This window comes from Ixodes scapularis, unplaced genomic scaffold (assembly GCF_016920785.2).
Source record: "Ixodes scapularis isolate PalLabHiFi unplaced genomic scaffold, ASM1692078v2 PGA_scaffold3__209_contigs__length_174095766, whole genome shotgun sequence".
Taxonomy (NCBI): Eukaryota; Metazoa; Arthropoda; class Arachnida; order Ixodida; family Ixodidae; genus Ixodes; species Ixodes scapularis.
In genome coordinates this window covers 73,895,991-73,914,656 of record NW_024609868.1, presented here as the reverse complement: position 1 = coordinate 73,914,656, position 18,666 = coordinate 73,895,991, and the positions used below count along the sequence as shown (strand labels likewise).

Genomic DNA, 18,666 nt, shown 5'->3' with positions numbered 1-18,666 from the left:
ACCACCAGCCGTGGGCCGCCACGAAGAAAGAGGGCATGGGGTTAAGCGCACACTGCACCTGCACGGCAGGGTGAGTATTAAATTTTTATCGCTACGGCACCACAGCAAGCTATTCTCATATTCACGATTATTGTGTTCTTGCAGGCTTGGAGAGGCGTGCAGCCATTTGCGGCGTTCCTCTTTCGTGTTGAGGTGGACGTCAAATTTGGATTGACCGATCCAAGCTCGACATCTGTCAAATGTCGCTGGATTACAGCATCTTCGAGTGTACAGGTATGTAGTTTTAAATTTAAAGAGACAGCATTTATAAATAAACCAATACAATTTAAAGAGAAATCAAGATAAACGCGAATGTTTGCTCCTCAGATTAGCATTGAGCCTTGACCCACGGCTGTTAGTACAATGGCCGTTGTCGCGTAAAGTGGCCCAATCCAGTTTAATAGGTGTTTGAAGCAATTCACGCCCACACAAACACGGCGCACATTCGATGTTCTTGCATCTACGTTAGAAGGCGTGTACACAGAGTATGATATCCTCGACAAACTAACCTGTACCACAACGGACAGCGGTTCCAATTTCATAACGGCTTTCAGGTGAAAATTAAATCTTTGATATTTCTTACTAGGAAATTCGAACAATTTCGCCAGAATAGATGTTTATTTTTTATTTTATACAGCCATTTCGGGCGGCAGTATGAAGACTACACAGACACATCATCGGAGAGTGAGATAGAGGAGGAAATCTGTGCACCTGTTCCAATCTATAAAGTCCTCGAAGCTCGTGACCAATCTGATGGGGTCTACTCACTTCCTCACCACCAGCGCTGTGTTTTCTATATGCTGAATCTGATTGCAACGAAGGTAAATAGGCAAACTCTTACAGCGGCAATCGGTTGATGTTACTTCTAATTCTGCAGGACGTGGAGAACGCTGAAGAATCGTCGCCGCAGCTGAAAAAGCAAATAAGGCAGACTTTCAGCAAGTGTTCTGCATTATGGAAGAAGCAAGCGAGGTCTAATGTGGTTGCTGACGCCATCTCTTCAAGCTGTGCAGGATATTTGCCCACGCCTGCCCTCACGCGGTGGAACTCTACATACGATTGCCTCAAATCGCTTCACGAATGCTTGTTCACAGTAAGGGAAAGTTGAAGGAAGTTTGTGAGAATTTTAAAATTCCGCGATTCACGAAGTCAGACGTTGACTTCAATAATGAGTATGTTCAGGTGTTTACACCTCTCGCACAGGCTATAACTCTTCTCCACCGCGAAAACAGCATGTTCATGGCATATCTCCTGCCTACAGTGGCTTCACTTCGCAAAAAAATGTTCGCGTTGCTGACGGAGAACTTGAGGTACTGCCGCCCGGTGGTCGAGAGCTTAATCGCGGCGATCAATAAGAATTTTGGAGGTATGGAGGAAGAAAAACATTTGACAATATTTGCCGTATGTCATCCAAAATTTAAGGTTGCATGGACAGACAACGAAGTGGAACGGAAGCGGGCCTGGGATTATCTAAAGAACGAACTTATGCGAACATCAACTATAGAAAAAGCGTCGCAAGGCGAACAAAGTGGTGAGGATGAAGAAGACTGTGATCCCCTCTTTAACTTCGAAACATCGTCCTCATCATCTTTATGGGATCAGGAGTTTCTTCAGTACACTGAACTTGCTCCGACAAGAAGTTTGGACTGTCTCAAGCACATGCCGCTGCTGAAAAGCGTGTTCTTAAAATTCAACACAGGGCTTCCAAGCAGTGCGGCGGTGGAGCGCGTTTTTAGCATAGGAGGAACAATTACTACTAAACTGCGATCGAAGATGTCGGATGAACATTTCGAAGAAGTCCTGATTCTGAGGTCAAATCGAGCACTCAAGTGAAAAAGAGAAGGTCTTCGAATGCCCTGGTGAGAGCGTTTTGCCTTATTTCTCCCACTGACACCAGTAAAGCACGTTGATCAAACTTGTTTTTGTGTACATCCCAGTATACAAACGATTTACTTTTAATAATAATGTGTCAAATTTGAGAAAAATACCTGACGTGAAAATAAAAAGTACCTTTGAAGTAACTGTACCTGTACCTAGGTACATTTTTAAGCGAGTAGCTAGATACGCACCTAGGTACATTTTCGTATGAGTAACTGTAACTGTATCTTATGTGCATTTGTGAAGTAACATACAATCGATGTATAAGTTTTGCCGAACTGTGCGTGCACCCGAGAAGCAATAAAAACTGTTATCACGCCAGAAAAATAACAAATATTTAAGTGAGAAAGGAAATGACTGAGATATACGTCGTAGAATGGAGGTACAAATATGCCTCTTTCTCAAACGCACTCCGTAATATGACAAAACCATATATGTCAAAGAAATGTTATTGCATCTAAAAGAGCACATTTAAAAATCTTTTATGTATAAAAATATTTAAAAAAATATTTTCTTAAAATTACGGGGAACTTTGTACTTTTGTATTCGTATGATTACAGTGCTTTTTTATATAAACATGTATATATATTTATATATATTATATTATATATAAACATATACAATATTAACAATATTATAATTTTTAAGTAGATGTAGATACCAGCTTTTATTTGATATGTTTCTGATGTATTGTAAATCGAAAGCAAGCTGGATTCAAACTTGGCCCATTATTATCAAAGGTGCAAGATTTAAAAATTTGATTTTATAAAATAAAATTTAGAAAAAAACTCACTTTTAGGCAACATTAACAGTTCTGTGCGAAGTATTAAAGCAGTAAACGAAGTTATCGTTGTTGTAAAAACATGAAAGCTGTTTACAACTCCCTGTAACGCCGAATTAGAGCGCAGCTCTTGAGGAGGAGGAGGGAAGGGCACTGGGGGGTGGGTCAATTGACCTCGGATGGCGGGGGGGTCACGTGACCTTGGGGGATCACGTGACCTTGTGGGGGTCACGTGGGGTGTCATGTGACCTTGTGGGGGTCACGTGACGATGCCGATGACGTCATCAGTGACGTAACGGATGACGTCACTGTTTACGTCATCAGTGATGATGACGATGACGATGCGGATGCCGGTGACGTCATCAGTGACGTCACTGATGACGTCATCAGTGATGATGACGATGCGGATGCCGGTGACGCCATCAGTGACGTCACTGATGACGTCATCAGTGGCGATGACGTCGACGGGGGTCACGTGACTTGGGTAACCATGGTGACCCTCGTGAGGGTAACCCTAGTAACCCTTGTGAGGGTAACTCTCTTGACCCTCATGGGGGCACCTCTCGTGAACCTCGTGAGGGTAACTCTCGTGACCCTCGTGAGGGTAGCTCTCGTCACCCTACGTGAGGGTAACGCTCATAACCCTCGTGAGGGTAACTTTCATAACCCTCGTGACACTCGTGAGGGTAACCCTTTTGAGGGTAACTAACCCTCGTGAGGGTAACCCTCGTGACAGTAACCCTCGTAACCCTCACGAGGTTTACGAGGGTTACTCGCGGTTACGCCGACGGCGACGCCGCTCAAGCCGGAAACGGGCGCCTAAGAGCTGCGCTCTAAAAAAGCTGATCTAAACGTTGCGAGACTGCAAAATGTGTCACTAGCGAATACTGCAAAAACCGTCAGAGCTATTTTCTGACCTTTCAAAGTCTAGAACTCAAGAACAAAAAGATTCCCCTAGTTCGAATAAGCAGTTTGGTTCTAGTCATAGGTTTCCAGAAACAAATATCTTGCAGAATTTTTTTAGGACCCAATTTTTTAGAGCGCAGCTCTTAGGCGCCCGTTTCCGGCTTGAGCGGCGTCGCCGTCCGCGTCGGCGTAACCGCGCGGTGCATTATGGGAAATGTCCCATAATGCACCGCGCGAGCCCCCCACCGGGGTCACGTGACTCCCCTGAGGTCACGTGACCCCCTCCTCGAGGTCACGTGACCCCCGAAGTCACGTGACCCCCGCCGATGTCGCGTGACTTCCCCGATGACGTCATCGTCACTGATGACGTCAACGGCATCCACATCGTCATCGTCATCATCACTGATGACGCTATCATCACTGATGACGTCATTAGTGACGTCACTGATGACGTCACCGGCATCCACATCGTCATCGTCATCATCACTGATGACGTCACCGCCATCCGCATCGTCATCGTGATCATCACTGATGACGTTACCGACATCCGCATCGTCATCATCACTGATGACGTCAGCGCCATCCGCATCGTCATCGTGATCATCACTGTTGACGTTACCGACATCCGCATCGTCATCATCACTGATGACGTCATCAGTGACGTCACTGATGTCGTCACCGGCATCCGCATCGTCACCGTCATCATCACCGATGACGTCATCAGTGACGTCACTGATGACGTCACCGACATTCGCATCGTCATCGTCATCATCACTGGTGAACTCATCAGTGACGTCACTAATGACGTCATCGGTGTCCGCATCGTCATCGTCACTAATGACGTCATCAGTGACGTCAGTGGTGACATCATCGGCATTGGGGGTCACGTGACCCCCCCTGGTCAGTTGAACCCCCCCCAGTACCCTTCCCTCCTCCTCCTCAAGAGCTGCACGATTTCAGATGAAAACTTTCAGGGCGCCGAAAATACACAAGGACAAGATACAAGAAAGGAGACGTGAACAAGGCGCACTCGCAACTAGCGTTTATGAAAAAAACACTCTCTCATATACTCATGGAAAACAACACAGTCATACTACACAGTCATACTACACAGTCATACTACGTCCGGTGTAGCCCCCTTCGTAGAAAAGTGTGCTCTTTTGCCGATAGTGACACAGACGTGTCACTAATGCAGTCCTTGCCCTTTTCTTTTATTTCGAAGGCCTCGTGCAGCTCCCTCGATATCCGATCGGCGTATCTGGCCAAAAACCTCGTGTCACTAAATGACGGTGTGCAGGAGCAACGGCTGCAGTGCGTGGCGAGGTGTCCCGACGGGGTAGCCCGTGTAGCCGCAGCATGTTCGCGGGCGCGATCATTAAAGCATCTGTCCGTTTGGCCAATGTACGATGCTCCGCATGACATGGGGATTTCGTATATGACGCCCGTAGCACATTCCGTGTACCTGTTGCGGTGCTTCGTATTACAAGGATCTGCTGACTCACGGGGATTGTTGATTCTGCGACACAGTCTCGATAGTTTGTTTGGTGCGGAGAACACAATAGGCACATCGTACCTATCAGCAACCTTTTTAAGACTGTGGGTTAGTGAGTGTACATAGGGGATTACCACCGGCCTCACTGCTGCTCTTTCACGGGGCTGCCTCCGTGTGCCTTTGAACTTTTTTATTAGGGTGTCCGCTACATCCACCAGAACTCTCTGCGGGTAGCCCGCTTTTTGCAACCTGGCTGCCTGTCTCGTGAAGCTCGCTTGAGCGGTGTGTGCACATGATCTTCTTAGTGACGCCTCGAGACAACTAGATGCAATTCCTCTTTTTACAACTTTCAAATGGGCCGAGCTGAACGGAAGGATACCCTTCTTAGAGCGTGGCTCATATGTCCAGCATATGTCACGCTCTAAGAAGGGTATCCTTCCGTTCAGCTCGGCCCATTCGAAAGTTGTAAAAAGAGGAATTGCATCTAGTTGTCTCGAGGCGTCACTAAGAAGATCATGTGCACACACCGCTCAAGCGAGCTTCACGAGACAGGCAGCGAGGTTGCAAAAAGCGGGCTACCCGCAGAGAGTTCTGGTGGATGTAGCGGACACCCTAATAAAAAAGTTCAAAGGCACACGGAGGCAGCCCCGTGAAAGAGCAGCAGTGAGGCCGGTGGTAATCCCCTATGTACACTCACTAACCCACAATCTTAAAAAGGTTGCTGATAGGTACGATGTGCCTATTGTGTTCTCCGCACCAAACAAACTATCGAGACTGTGTCGCAGAATCAACAATCCCCGTGAGTCAGCAGATCCTTGTAATACGAAGCACCGCAACAGGTACACGGAATGTGCTACGGGCGTCATATACGAAATCCCCATGTCATGCGGAGCATCGTACATTGGCCAAACGGGCAGATGCTTTAATGATCGCGCCCGCGAACATGCTGCGGCTACACGGGCTACCCCGTCGGGACACCTCGCCACGCACTGCAGCCGTTGCTCCTGCACACCGTCATTTAGTGACACGAGGTTTTTGGCCAGATACGCCGATCGGATATCGAGGGAGCTGCACGAGGCCTTAGAAATAAAAGAAAAGGGCAAGGACTGCATTAGTGACACGTCTGTGTCACTATCGGCAAAAGAGCACACTTTTCTACGAAGGGGGCTACACCGGACGTAGTATGACTGTGTAGTATGACTGTGTAGTATGACTGTGTAGTATGACTGTGTAGTATGACTGTGTTGTTTTCCATGAGTATATAAGAGAGTGTTTTTTTCATAAACGCTAGTTGCGAGTGCGCCTTGTTCACGTCTCCTTTCTTGTATCTTGTTCTTCTGTATTTTCGGCGCCCTGAAAGTTATCATGAACCAACTAGCCCAGATTGCCATTCTAATTCAGATGAAATCCCCGATATAATTTTGTACGCTAAAGACAAGGTTTTTCACATTAAAAAATGAAAGACGTTTACAACACCCTGTAATGCCGAATTAGAGCACAGCTCTTGAGGAGGAGGAGGGAAGAGTACTGAGGGGAGGCTATACCCTTGCTCCGTCCTCCGCACCTCCTCCCTCCTCTTCCTCCTCCTCCTCGTCGTCCTCCTCCCCTCCTCCTCCTTCACTTCCTCCTCCCCTCATCCTTCAAATTCCTCCTCTCCTCCTTTTCTCCTCCCCTTCTCCTAGTCCCCCTCCTTTCCTCCTCCCTTCTCCACCCCCCTCCCCTCCCCTCCTCCTCCCTCCTCCACCTCCTCCTTCCGTCCTCCTCCCCCTCTTTCCCTCCCCCTCCTCCCCCCCTTCCGTCCTCCTTCCCCTCCTCCTCCTCCCCGCGCGGTGCATCATGGGAAATGCCCCATAATGCACCACGCGGGACCCTCGTGACGTCTCACGTGACGTCACGAGTGACGTCATGGGTTCCCGCGTGGTGCATTATGAGGCATTTCCCATAATGCACCGCGCGGTTACGCCGACGGCGACGGCGACGTCGCTCAAGCCGGAACGGGCGCATAAAAGCTGAACTCTAAAAAAACTCTAGGACCAGCACGACATCCGTTTTTACACATAGGTTCAGCAACCATGCAGGCGGACACAAAGCGCGATGATGGTCGTATCTGGTCATTACCTAATAAGATAAATATTAATACGCAGTTTAATTCTATTAAAGCGGGACTTTTAATGTGACTAGTTACATTATTCACATTAATTAGGAACTGTTCCATTTTTTTTTATCTGGTCGCCAGCCTGTGTTCTGAGATAGGCTTTAAATTTTACACTCAATTCGTGGAAATACGCAATCGAAACCACAAAGGCCGGCGCAAGAACTCTTTCGTGCGTGACGCAGGTCGTTGTGTATAAACTATAACATTCCTATGACTATGGGGTGGAGCTCATAGCAGTTGTTCTTTGCCAGCCGAAAGCGAAAGAGTAACTGTTATCAACACCGCCACTTTGTCATGGCAGTGTCATAGGCCAGGACCTGTGCCACCATGGAAAGCGCTTTTGCGCCGATCTTTGTGGTTTGGAATGGGTAATTAACCGAATTGAGTGGAACATTTGGAGCAGCAAACCTTGGAACATGGGCTGCTTTCAATATTAAAAAAATAGACAGTCTTAAAATACGGCGGCTTTGACGATAATAATATGAACAAACACCCTAACTGCTGCCATTAAAAAGTTAATCATTGCTTTTTAGGTGTTACCGAAATTGACAGCTACGATACTCCTTCTCTTAGAGTTCGCCTGAGAGCATAACTTTGATGCAAAAACGAGTTTCACGTAAATCCGATTGTTTCTTCTTTGTATGTGTACAAGTTAATTTTAAAACTCATATATCTCACTACATGCTCGGTAGATTTGCTAGCCTTTCAGTGCCATCGTCAGAGCAAGGTGCACTAACCTCCTATGGGACTTCATTTTAATTAGTCTCTACATATTTTATTAGCCGATCTCTCTTGACCAGACGGATAGTGTCCGGTCACAGCTTCACGGGCTACTCATATATGCGAACGATGTTTTGATCTAACGATCGCCGGTAACCATTAGATTACCGTCGTTAAACACCCCTATTTTAACTTCACCTAGAATGTCGCTCGCTCAACAGATACCATCAGCTCGAGAGCCAGCTTATTTTTACCTAAGAACCGATTTCGGTTCAAATACCAGATTTTGATCTGCCAAGTTTATATTCACCGCTTATTTCTCAATCACTGGTTTCTTGAGAACCTGCCTAACAATCATCATATTGCAACTTTGCCTACCGAGGCTACACCCTGAAGGTCTGTAGCTACTTGTACGGTACACTGATGGTTAACCAACGTTGTTTCAAACCCAAGTATGGTTAACTAGCTTGCGATTTACGACTTTTTTTTATTAATATACTGGAATTAATATTGTGTTGTATGTATGTTTAGCCAGCGGGAAGTTAGTCAGCCCCAATGGGCTCCCGGTGCCTCAGCTGTAGATGTGCAATTTAGTCAGTTAAGTACATCTGCTAGCCTGCTTGTCCTTAAAGGGGCCATGAAATTTATTCGGGGCTGGAATATGTAATATTATATTAGGACTTTACTCATCGCATTTCGTTTAGTGGACTGCAAGAACTAGTACTCGAGGGTAGAGAGCTAAACGCCTGCTTTTCGCTACGAAATGTTAAATATATACGCGTTTGCACGAAAGGCTCCTGTACGCTACCATTTTGAGTGATGCTGGTACCGCGTAACGTTTAATTCATGCTGGGGTGCACTAGGGCACGTGATTGGGGTGCGCGATGACAAGGTGGCGACGTCTTGTATATCACCGATGGCCAGCGTTTGCGACACTCTTACTTGTTTTGGAACAGAGGAGGATGGTATCCACACATAATCATAGCCTCAAATATTGTGACTGGGAATCTTTAACGGTTGATGCTCACTTTGTAACGATCGCTGCCTCTGTTCCAGCATCTCGTAAACGACAGAGCTGCTGCGAGCGCATTCATCGTTGATGCAATGTCCATGCGGCTTCTGGCGCATGCTGATGAGCGTTTTGGAACTTTAAATATTTTGTTCTAGTTTTCCGATCTGTTGCTGGTTGATATACTTTATTTAATTGTTTGTGCTCTTTCGCGGTTGAAGACAACACCTGAATATGCTTTATAATTATTTTTCTATTTCTTTTTGCATTTAGTGGTGTATGCTTCAGCAAGAGACGCTTGGCAACATTGTACGACAGGAACGCTGAGAACGAAGCGGTGGCAGGTGAAGCGTCGGAGAACCGATGGATGGATGGATGAATCCGGCTGAGCCCTTTGGATCGGGCGGTAGCTTACGCCACCTAGCCATCTTGTTTTACCATTTAAGCTTAGAATATTTAAATGTGAAAACTATATTCACTTCGCACTGAAAATAATGTGAGGCTATAAAGCCCCCTTGCCATCAGTCAGCAAGAAAATACCTAGTTTTTTCTCGCTTTCTGCCACCATTCACTTAATCTTTGCTTGGTGATCTCTACTGTCTTCAAATCCACACTTCCTTCGCTGTCTCTAAGACCCAATGACTTTCTTAAATCTATGTTGTCTTCAATAGGCCTAGGCTGAAGCCCTTTACAGTAGAGTATCAAGTGCTCAGCCGTCTCGTCTTCCTCTCCACAAGCAGAGCCCACTGTATCCATTTCCTGGTACTTCGCTCTGTATGTTCTGGTTCGCAGAACACCCGTTCTCGCCTCAAACAACGATGAGCTTCCCCTGGAATTGTCATAAATGCTTTCTTTGGCAATAACTGTTTTGTTTAATCTATAGCTTTCCAGAGCCGTCTTTTTCTGCATTCCCTCTAGCCACCGATCTCTTTCTGTGACTAACTTTCTTCTTAACGGAGACCTGCTCTTCCCTAACTCCACTATAGCCTAAAAACTTTCCTCTTAATTTCCTTGTACGCTGTCTCCACTTTTTGTCTATAGTCCTCATGTATAAATAGCTAACAACCTTCCGTGCCTATTGCTCCCCATCCATTTGCCTCAACCGATCCTCAAATTCTATCTTGCTCGCAACTTCCCTGCTCTCAAATGACGCCGATCCCATGTCTCTTTGTACTCCCTGGTTTGGCGTTTTGCAATCTGCCACCAAAGCCAGCCTACCTACCCCGCGCTGTTTTATTTCTAGTCTTGCATGCACTTGGGATTTCATGCATAGCACTCCGTTTCCAAAAGTCAAGCCAGGCACCATGACCCCTTTCCAAATCTCTCTCGCCACCTCATACCTGTTGTAATTTCAAAGTGCTCTATTTTTTATTACAGCTGCGTTTCTGTTGCCCTTACCTATTATATACTTTTCATGCTCACTGAGATATTCTGCACCATCACATGTCCATACTCCTAGATACTTGTATTTACTAGCTCTCTCGACTCTAATATTTTGTATCTTCAGCTTCTCAACTTCATCATCGTTAAAAATCGTGACTGCTGATTTTTCACTACTGAATTTTAAACCTAATTCCTCTCCTTCGCTACCGCAGATGCTCATTAATTCCTGCAACTTTTTCCTGTTGTTAGCCATTAGTACGATATCATCCACATACATCAATCCCGGTAAAGATTGATGAATATTTTGGCCTAGCTTACTGTACGAAAAGTCGAATCCAAGCCCACTCTTCTCTAGTCTATCCTCCAATCCTCTCAGATACAACATAAACAGCAAACGCGATAACGGAACCCCTGCCTAAGGCCTCGTCTTATCTCTATTTTTTCTCGTTGCCTTTCCTTCCCGTGTTATAATCACCTTATTATCTTGGTAAATGTTCTTTAATATAGCTGTTAGCCCGTCATCTAGGTTTAAGCTCTCCACTATGTCCCACAGGTTCCTTTGGTTCACATTGTCATAGGCACCCTTGATATCCAGAAATGCCAGCCAGAGCTGTGTTTTCTTTTCGCGCTATTTCTATACATTGTGTTAGAGAAAATAAATTGTCCTCCAACCTTCTTTGTTTTCGAAACCCGTTCTGTAAATCGGCCAGTTTGCCCTCGCAATCTACCCATTCCTCCAGTCTGTTCTTTATAATCTGCATTACCAACCTGTAAATAACTGGTGTCGCGGTTATGGGATGATAATTCCTAATATCAGATTTATCTCCCTTTCCCTTATATATCATACTCATCCTATCTAAGCCTCCATTCATCTGGAATATTTCCTTTTGTTATTATAGTGCTCACTACCTCCCTTAGTTTTGCCTTAGACTTAGGACGCAAACTCTTCACCAGCTTGATTGGGATACCATCTTTGCCTGTCGACGTGCCACTATAGCGACTCTTCGTTTCCCCTTTTCCCATTCTCTTTGTCCAAAATCCGCGATGTCACAAGCTGGACTGCTACTTCCTTCGGTTCTCCTATCTCCCACATGTACCCGTTCCCGAAATTTCTCCTCCATCACCGCTGCTATATGTCGTATCGCATCATCTCCCTCTAGTTGATCTCCCTAATGCAAGAGTATGAACCTCTGTCTAGCTTGCCTCGTTTCACCGAGTGAGTTCAAGTGCTCTCAAAACTTCTTGGCTGCTTTTCAATCTTTCTTGCTTACATTACTCATCCATTCCTCACCCTTTCTCTGAATTTTCGCATTGATCAAACTGGATGCCTCTCGGCGACATGTATAAAAGTGTCCCATTTTCTTTTTACTTCTGTTTCTGACTCCCCACTGCGCTCGGAATACCTGTGTTCTCTAAAGGCTTCCTGACGTTTTTGGATCGCTTGCTTCGCTTCTTTGTCCCACCAGCTTTCTGGTCTATGTCCTTGCTTCCCCTTTCGTTTACTCTGAACTTTGTCTAGTTCCAGAGCAAAAAGTCTAGTTAGTTTTTCATAGGTCCAATCTGTATACCGTTTCCCTGAAACTGCTTCCTCTATTCTTTCAGCAACTATTTCCAACTCTTTGTCGCTGCAGAAAGTTTGCTTTGAATTATGTTGTCTAGTTTCAGCATTTACTTCTCTTGCAAAATTCAGCTTAGAGGGGCCCTGCAAGGACTTTTTTTACTGGTTTTTAATTTGCACTGAACCTGAGCGCCCTGAACGTAGTAACTTAGAAAAACTTTCCTCGTGACGTCCTTGGTTACTTGAGTGGCCTTGAACTAGAGGAGGGGTAGTGAGCTCAGCCAGCGCTCACGGCTGCCGCTCTCTTTGTTGACGGCGCGAGAGGGCGCCACTAAAACATGTTCTGGATATGCTGTATGCGGCGGGCAGCCAGAGCGGCTCTCAATGCATTTGCTGCGCGATTAAACACTAATTCGGCATGACACTTCATTGGCCACAAACGACAGCAAAAACGGGATAAAGATCAGATCAGAATGGGAGCCACATCGCGCTGCCATACCGCGAAACGGCCAAACCGCAAGACAAAGCTTCTCACCGAAGGCCTTCAGAACGCTCAGAGCCGGTCGGATCCTACTGCCCATACGACCGCAGCGCCGCCGCGTACATCCGGTACCTTTCCGTGTCGGCGCCTGATCCCAATACTCCTTTCTAGTATGCGCCGCCTTTTCCACCGCTTGGTGGCGGGTATGTCGACGGGTCATTTCTTGTTTCCGTACTTTATAAACTGCATTTGTTTCTTTTCTGATCTAGAATACTGAACAAAAACTACTTTTATAAATGACTGAAACGGTACGCGCCACTTATATTTTGTATTTCGACTAAAACGAAGCTTTTAGCTGCTCTGACCAGTAGTAAGCCCAGGACCAAACACGTCACATTTTGCGCGCTTTCGGTACCGCGGGTCGCCCTCGTCGGTGGAGGAGGTTTCCGCGTCGTCCGGTTCAAAATATGACAGCACTGATATTTAGTTAATCTCTCCGTGCCCGCTGGCTTGCCCGAACCCCCAGAGACGTGGAAACCGCAAAGAAGGTAGACGCTTAAGTATGATTGCCAAAGAAGATAAAAACGTTCTGGCTCCTACCCTTTGATATATTTGTGATCACTACCAAGACTTCTGGAACCTTCATCTATTTTCATTACTTGTAACTTACCATATATTTAGTTTGACATGAGTACGTAACCTATAGTTGAATGTACACTGTTAGCAAAAATGACATGCCCAGACGTGTAAACCGTTGTTCCATATTGGACACGTCGAAACGTGTTCGTTTTACTCGCAGCCATGTGTGTTATTCGTCTACACACGAGGTGCCGTGTAAACTTAACACGCTACCCCCCCCCCCCCCCCCCCCCCCCCCCCCCGTGTCTGCCTTCCAGAAAACTCGTTTCGAGCGTGTTCCTTACGAAACATGGTGGTCAGCGGCCGAGAACAGGCGAGAGACAAGCCCAGCGAGCCGCGCGCCTTTCAGCAGAATTGACAGCACACAGGACGCGTTAGTTCTCGTTCGATGTCTTTTATACACAGTAAAGTCTCCAAGCGGCGGACGTAGCTACGTGCAATTTACGTATGTGCGTCGTCGGCGGTCGGCGGCGTCGGTAGCTTCAACGAAGCAACTAGACAAAAACAAAAAAGAAAAGAAACGATTGCCGAACTTACATGGATAAATAACTTGAGCAAACTATTTAGGATCGGGCGGTAACTTGCGCCACCTATCGAGATTTCTAGCAGCCTATATTTAAAAAAAAGGACGAGTCTCTTAACACACTGCGAACGACCACGATTAGACAGCAACCCTACATACAACGCAGGCAACACCAGCACCACGTACTACACAGCCCCGACATGTACACAAACACAACAACCGACACTACGCCGGACACTACCTACTCGATATCCATTTCTCCCCGCGGCGCATATAAGCTTGACATCTGCGGGTGAGCTCTTTGGTCGCTGACCATTACAGATTCATAGAAGAATACACGAAACACGGCGCAATGGACAGCCGTGTGTTAGAACTGTTTGCATTTAAAAAGTATGATTGGCAAAATCTATAATGTTAGTCCGTTGCAACAAATAACGATATATTAACAATAAATCTTGAACCAGTCATGAAAAAGTTCGACTTTGTGTTATTTTCTTGCTTGACCAGTGTTATCAGCAGTCCGACTAGCTTGAATCAGATAGGGAAACAAATTATTGGGATTTTGTCATTACGTATACAATAATAAACGAAAATGATCCTTTCGCAAAACATTTTTTATATATTTTTGTGAAGGACATCCGCCGAACAGTTCACTTCTGCTAGTTGCAGTACGGGAGCAGACGCCTTCACTTTTGGGGCGTTTCGATGCAGTTTGTTGTCGTATGTCGTGTCGGTGTCGAGTGGAGCGGTGGGGCTTGGGAGTTTGTGACCGGTGTTATTCGTGAACACTGGTGTCGGGCGCTGATGCGTCTTCTTTTTTTTTATACTGCCACCACCCCGAACTTTGAAGATACGCGGGCCCGTAGCACTGCATTATGCTGAATCGCGAGCTCCTTCTTTGTTGACGTCGCTTTCCTGGTACCACTCGTGGATACTGCAAGCGTTAAAACAGTGTGCACCGTCTCGCCTACATCCCCGGTGACGTACTCGACCTGTTGAAACTTATTGCTTCCGTCATTTTGGAGTACGCAAGGCAGTTATCTCGTTGGTCTGGTTTCGGTTATAAAAGCAAGGCAAAACGCTCGTAGTTCCCGCTCTCAGTACACGTTGGACATCTTTCCCACTTTGACACCGGATAACTGAATGAACGAGGATTTACATTCATTTCAGAGGTTACTCTCGCCGCTTCTTCACCGTTGAGCAGCAGGATCAGCTGGCGACAAACCGCGGATGAAAGGCTTGAGCATCAACAGCCTAAGCGCACACGGTGCCGATGCGGGTGACGCGTGTTTCTGTCAACCGGGAGGCCAGCACAAACCGTGACCGTTCTAGCTCTTCGTCATGACATGGTGTTGCAGAGAGCAGGGTAAAATACAACTACACGGATCACCGAAGCAAACGCACTGCTATCGCAAATCTTGGCTTGTGATTGCGCCTTTGTAGATCATCTTATTCGTTTTGCTGGAGAAACGCAAACGACGGGCATAACAAAATCGCTTGCCTATTCCGCATACCTCACAAAAGCATTTACCCCGTCACCTTGCGAAAAGCGCGAAACACGGAGTCCGCACCGTCCTAAGCTTCCCGTTTTTTACCTGCTTTAGAGCAGTTGGTACCTGCTAGTAGATATGCCTACTGAAACTGAAACAGGGCAGTGCCAGAGAGAAAGGGACGAAGTTGGGAAAGATTGCTCGCTCTCCAATTCCTCAACTCTCAAGTGATTGTACCATAATAAATGCACCAACGCCTCTCCTTAAAATAAAGAAAAAGCACTACGTTCACTACGTAAAAAATGGTCTCAGTACATGCATCTGTGGGCAGGTAGGAAACCTTGCCCTAATTTATTCACGCCGCATGATTGGCGCAACAAACTCGTTGCAGGACCGAATCATCTACTCGAGCGGTGTGCGTCGCTGTGCAAACGCAGTCCAACACGAAGCATAAAAACGGCAGATTTAGGACAACAATCCGGAGTTTATTATTGAATTAAACGACGTAATTTTGTTTAGAACGCCCGCTGCTTCTTACTCAGGGTATGTGTCGGGATACTTCCACAGTTTGAAACGGAACGAAGGAATATTTACTTTTAAAAACGCTCGCTGCGTCCTCCTGGACCAGCTGGACCGGATCAGCTGACGACGACGAGACTGAACTCGTTGGACCTCAACCCCGCAACAACCAATTCGCGCTCCGTGTTAGAGTGGGTTTCTACCTCCAAGGGGCACCACCCCACACGGGAGGCACTCACTTGATCGAATGACGTTTCAGCGAACGCCCACGTTTGACCGAATGACACTTTAGCGAATAGTCGGACGCCGCGAAGCGGCGTTTTCGGGTGGGCCAAATGGGTTCACATTTTTGTAATGAGCCGCCGCAGACTGTCGCCGCGAAGCGGCGTAAAGCGCAGCGCGGCGGATGGGTTAACGCGCGCCCCTGTTATTCGCTAAAACGTCGATTCGCTCAAATGTCGCTGTTCGCGAAAATGTCATTCGCACATGTGATATGGACCCGCACCACACACGACGAACGTTCCAGCTCTTTTTCGCATCGCCGTGTTGCACCAAACAGAACGTGATCGCCGAAGTCAACGCTGCGCTGTCGTGAACCTTGGCTTGTGGTTGCGCGCTCGTGGACCCTGTGGCTCCCTTCGCTTTCAAAGCACGTACGACTATTACGATTAATACTTTCCGTCTTCTGGGAACATCACAGGGGCACCTCTCCGGTCACGTCTTCGCAACATGTGCTTGCAAACCTACGAGCTTCTAGCGTCCCGACAAACCAAAACAATATCGGAGCCATGTTAAACGTGCGTTGTTGCCAGATTTTTACCGACCAAACAAAAGTAACGAAAGCAAACCGGCTCTAGCTTCCAGCGTACATCGGCGCTGCGCCGTGGCCAGATTTTCTCTGTCACCTCTAACTTAAAGATGACCTACATATGCAGCAACTGGTATACATTTTTAATGCGGCGGCCACCTCGGAGCGCCGTAAAGTCTGAGGAGGGTGCATAAGAAGCGGCGGCACCCTCGCTTGCAGTTCAAGGGTTGAAGCCAAAACGAAACCAACTGCAATATCACGTGTTCAGATCGAGGGCACGCTTTTTATATCCATTTTAACTGTTTAGAACGAGTAATTAGGTCCATAACCTTATTTGTGGTGTGTGAGAAACTATTATTAAGACCCCTAAAATAAATACAAACATGGGCGACATGAGGGAAGCCGCACTGCCATCGACCAGAGTTATTGGCAGGAATGGCAGCGAGCGCGGCAAGCGCGAGGTTCGCCACGTCCCGCGACATGGCGTACTCGCTTTTGGCGCATATCTGTCTCCGAGACATGTTTCTTTCCGCGGCATTTGTCTCGACGGTCCTTTCTAGGTGTGTCCCCAAGCATTTCAGTGCTTCGATCACCGGCGGTGCTGCGGTCGTCGTCGGGGGTGATGCGTGTTTTCAAAGTCGGTTACACGGCTATGCGTGTATGACCGAACCAAAACACTTTTTTTACAATCTTGCATGCTTTTTGAACGAATTATCCGTTACTGAACGTGTAAATGTATGGTAATTTGTGTAAATAGCGTATTTTTCACCCCAAATATTCGCTAAATACACGGTACTTGCTAACAGTGTAGATTGCCACTTTCCCACGTTATGTGCCCGTCACACTTCTGACTGGTATTACATCGAACTAAGTCATGCTTTTCGACCAGTTCTAGTAATATGCTTCCAGTAGAGTCCGTATACCCATCCAGACCCTCGATATGGGCAGTCATGCCTCCCATAATAATTATTTCAGAGTTTTCCCCTAACTCACTAATGTCTCTTCATACGAAATCGATAATTTTTCTGTTTTCCTCTTTAGCACCTGTCCCTGTTCATAAGTAAACAACTCCAAGGACTGTTGATTCCCCAGCGAATTTTCCTTTCAGCGACAAATGTTCGGCTCACTCATTTCTGATCGTTTGAGAGTTCATGTTCTTCTTAATAAATGCTCCAATTAGCCCAGCATTCAGCTTTGATAAGTCATTATGAGAAACGTCCCATAATACGACGCGCGGTTACGCCGATGGCGACTTTGACGCCGCTCAAACCGGAAACGGGTGCCTAAGAGCTGCGCTCTAAAGATCATTTCATTATTTTTAAAGTGTGACCCACATGAAGCGTTTTGGTGCGCGATTCGCGCGCGTCGACGTTAACGCGGCGTTATTTTGAACTCGCGCGTGCTCGGTTTCGTCGACGCGCCCGTTTCTCTCCGGGCCAGAAAAAAGCGCGCCTAACGCCGACGTTGGAAGTAGGCGTCTGCTATAACCAATTAAAGCCGTACAAACAGTCACGTACTTTTAACGCTTCCGCTTTTCGCGCTGTGCACGGTCATTACGGCTGTGCTTTTTCGAACACGTTATTAGGCATCATGGTGGGCAAGACCGCGTTCAGTGTAGTATTCACTTTTTCTCTCTCTTTTTTTTTGTTGTTTTGCCTTCAAAAATACATTAAAAGCAGAAGGACGCATAATGAAAATAAAAACACCGACTTGACGTAACAGAAAAGCAGTTTCATTAAACGGTTTTCCTCCCTTGTGGGAGGCATCTTCAGTAAGTACAGCAGCAATAAAAGGGTCTATCTCAACACAGTTCTATGTATCGGAAAGTTCCGTCTACACTTCTAGTAGAGAGCCGCGGTTCTTGTGGCACGATGACGTGTCCCCTCGGATGAACGACGATTCTATCAGTTTTCGGTGACCCCACCCTCCTCCCTCGTCAAGGTCATTGTGGCCGCGAAGTCAAGAGAATGACCCATTGTACAAGTATGGTCCACCAGTTCAGCTTTCAGCCGAGTCGCGTGTGATGCGTAGGTGACATCCCGCTTGCGTTCTTTCTGTGTTTGGCCAAATGGCACAGACCCAGGTTGGCCGATCTTGCATTTGCGACTTCTTTAGCACAAGCATCTGCTTCTAAGCAAGTGCAACTTTTTTCTCCGCTTCATAACAGAGGCTGCGGTCAGTTTCAGACCACAGTGAACTACCGAGACAAAAGTGTGAACGAGCCACAGCCAGCGTTGAAACCAGCGTACGAGTCAACGAGGTAGGGGGGCTTAGAGCGATAAACT

General features: G+C 46.7%; 1 protein-coding gene across 1 annotated transcript; it reads left to right on the top strand.

The window, feature by feature from the left end:
- Positions 1–1,119: 1,119 nt before the first annotated feature.
- On the top strand, positions 1,120–1,806 carry LOC120849743 (the record flags this gene model as incomplete). The annotated part of the gene is made up of 1 exon (XM_040221950.1): positions 1,120–1,806. A coding segment is annotated over exon 1 (687 nt), but the record flags the coding sequence as incomplete, so codon positions are not given.
- Positions 1,807–18,666: the final 16,860 nt, after the last annotated feature.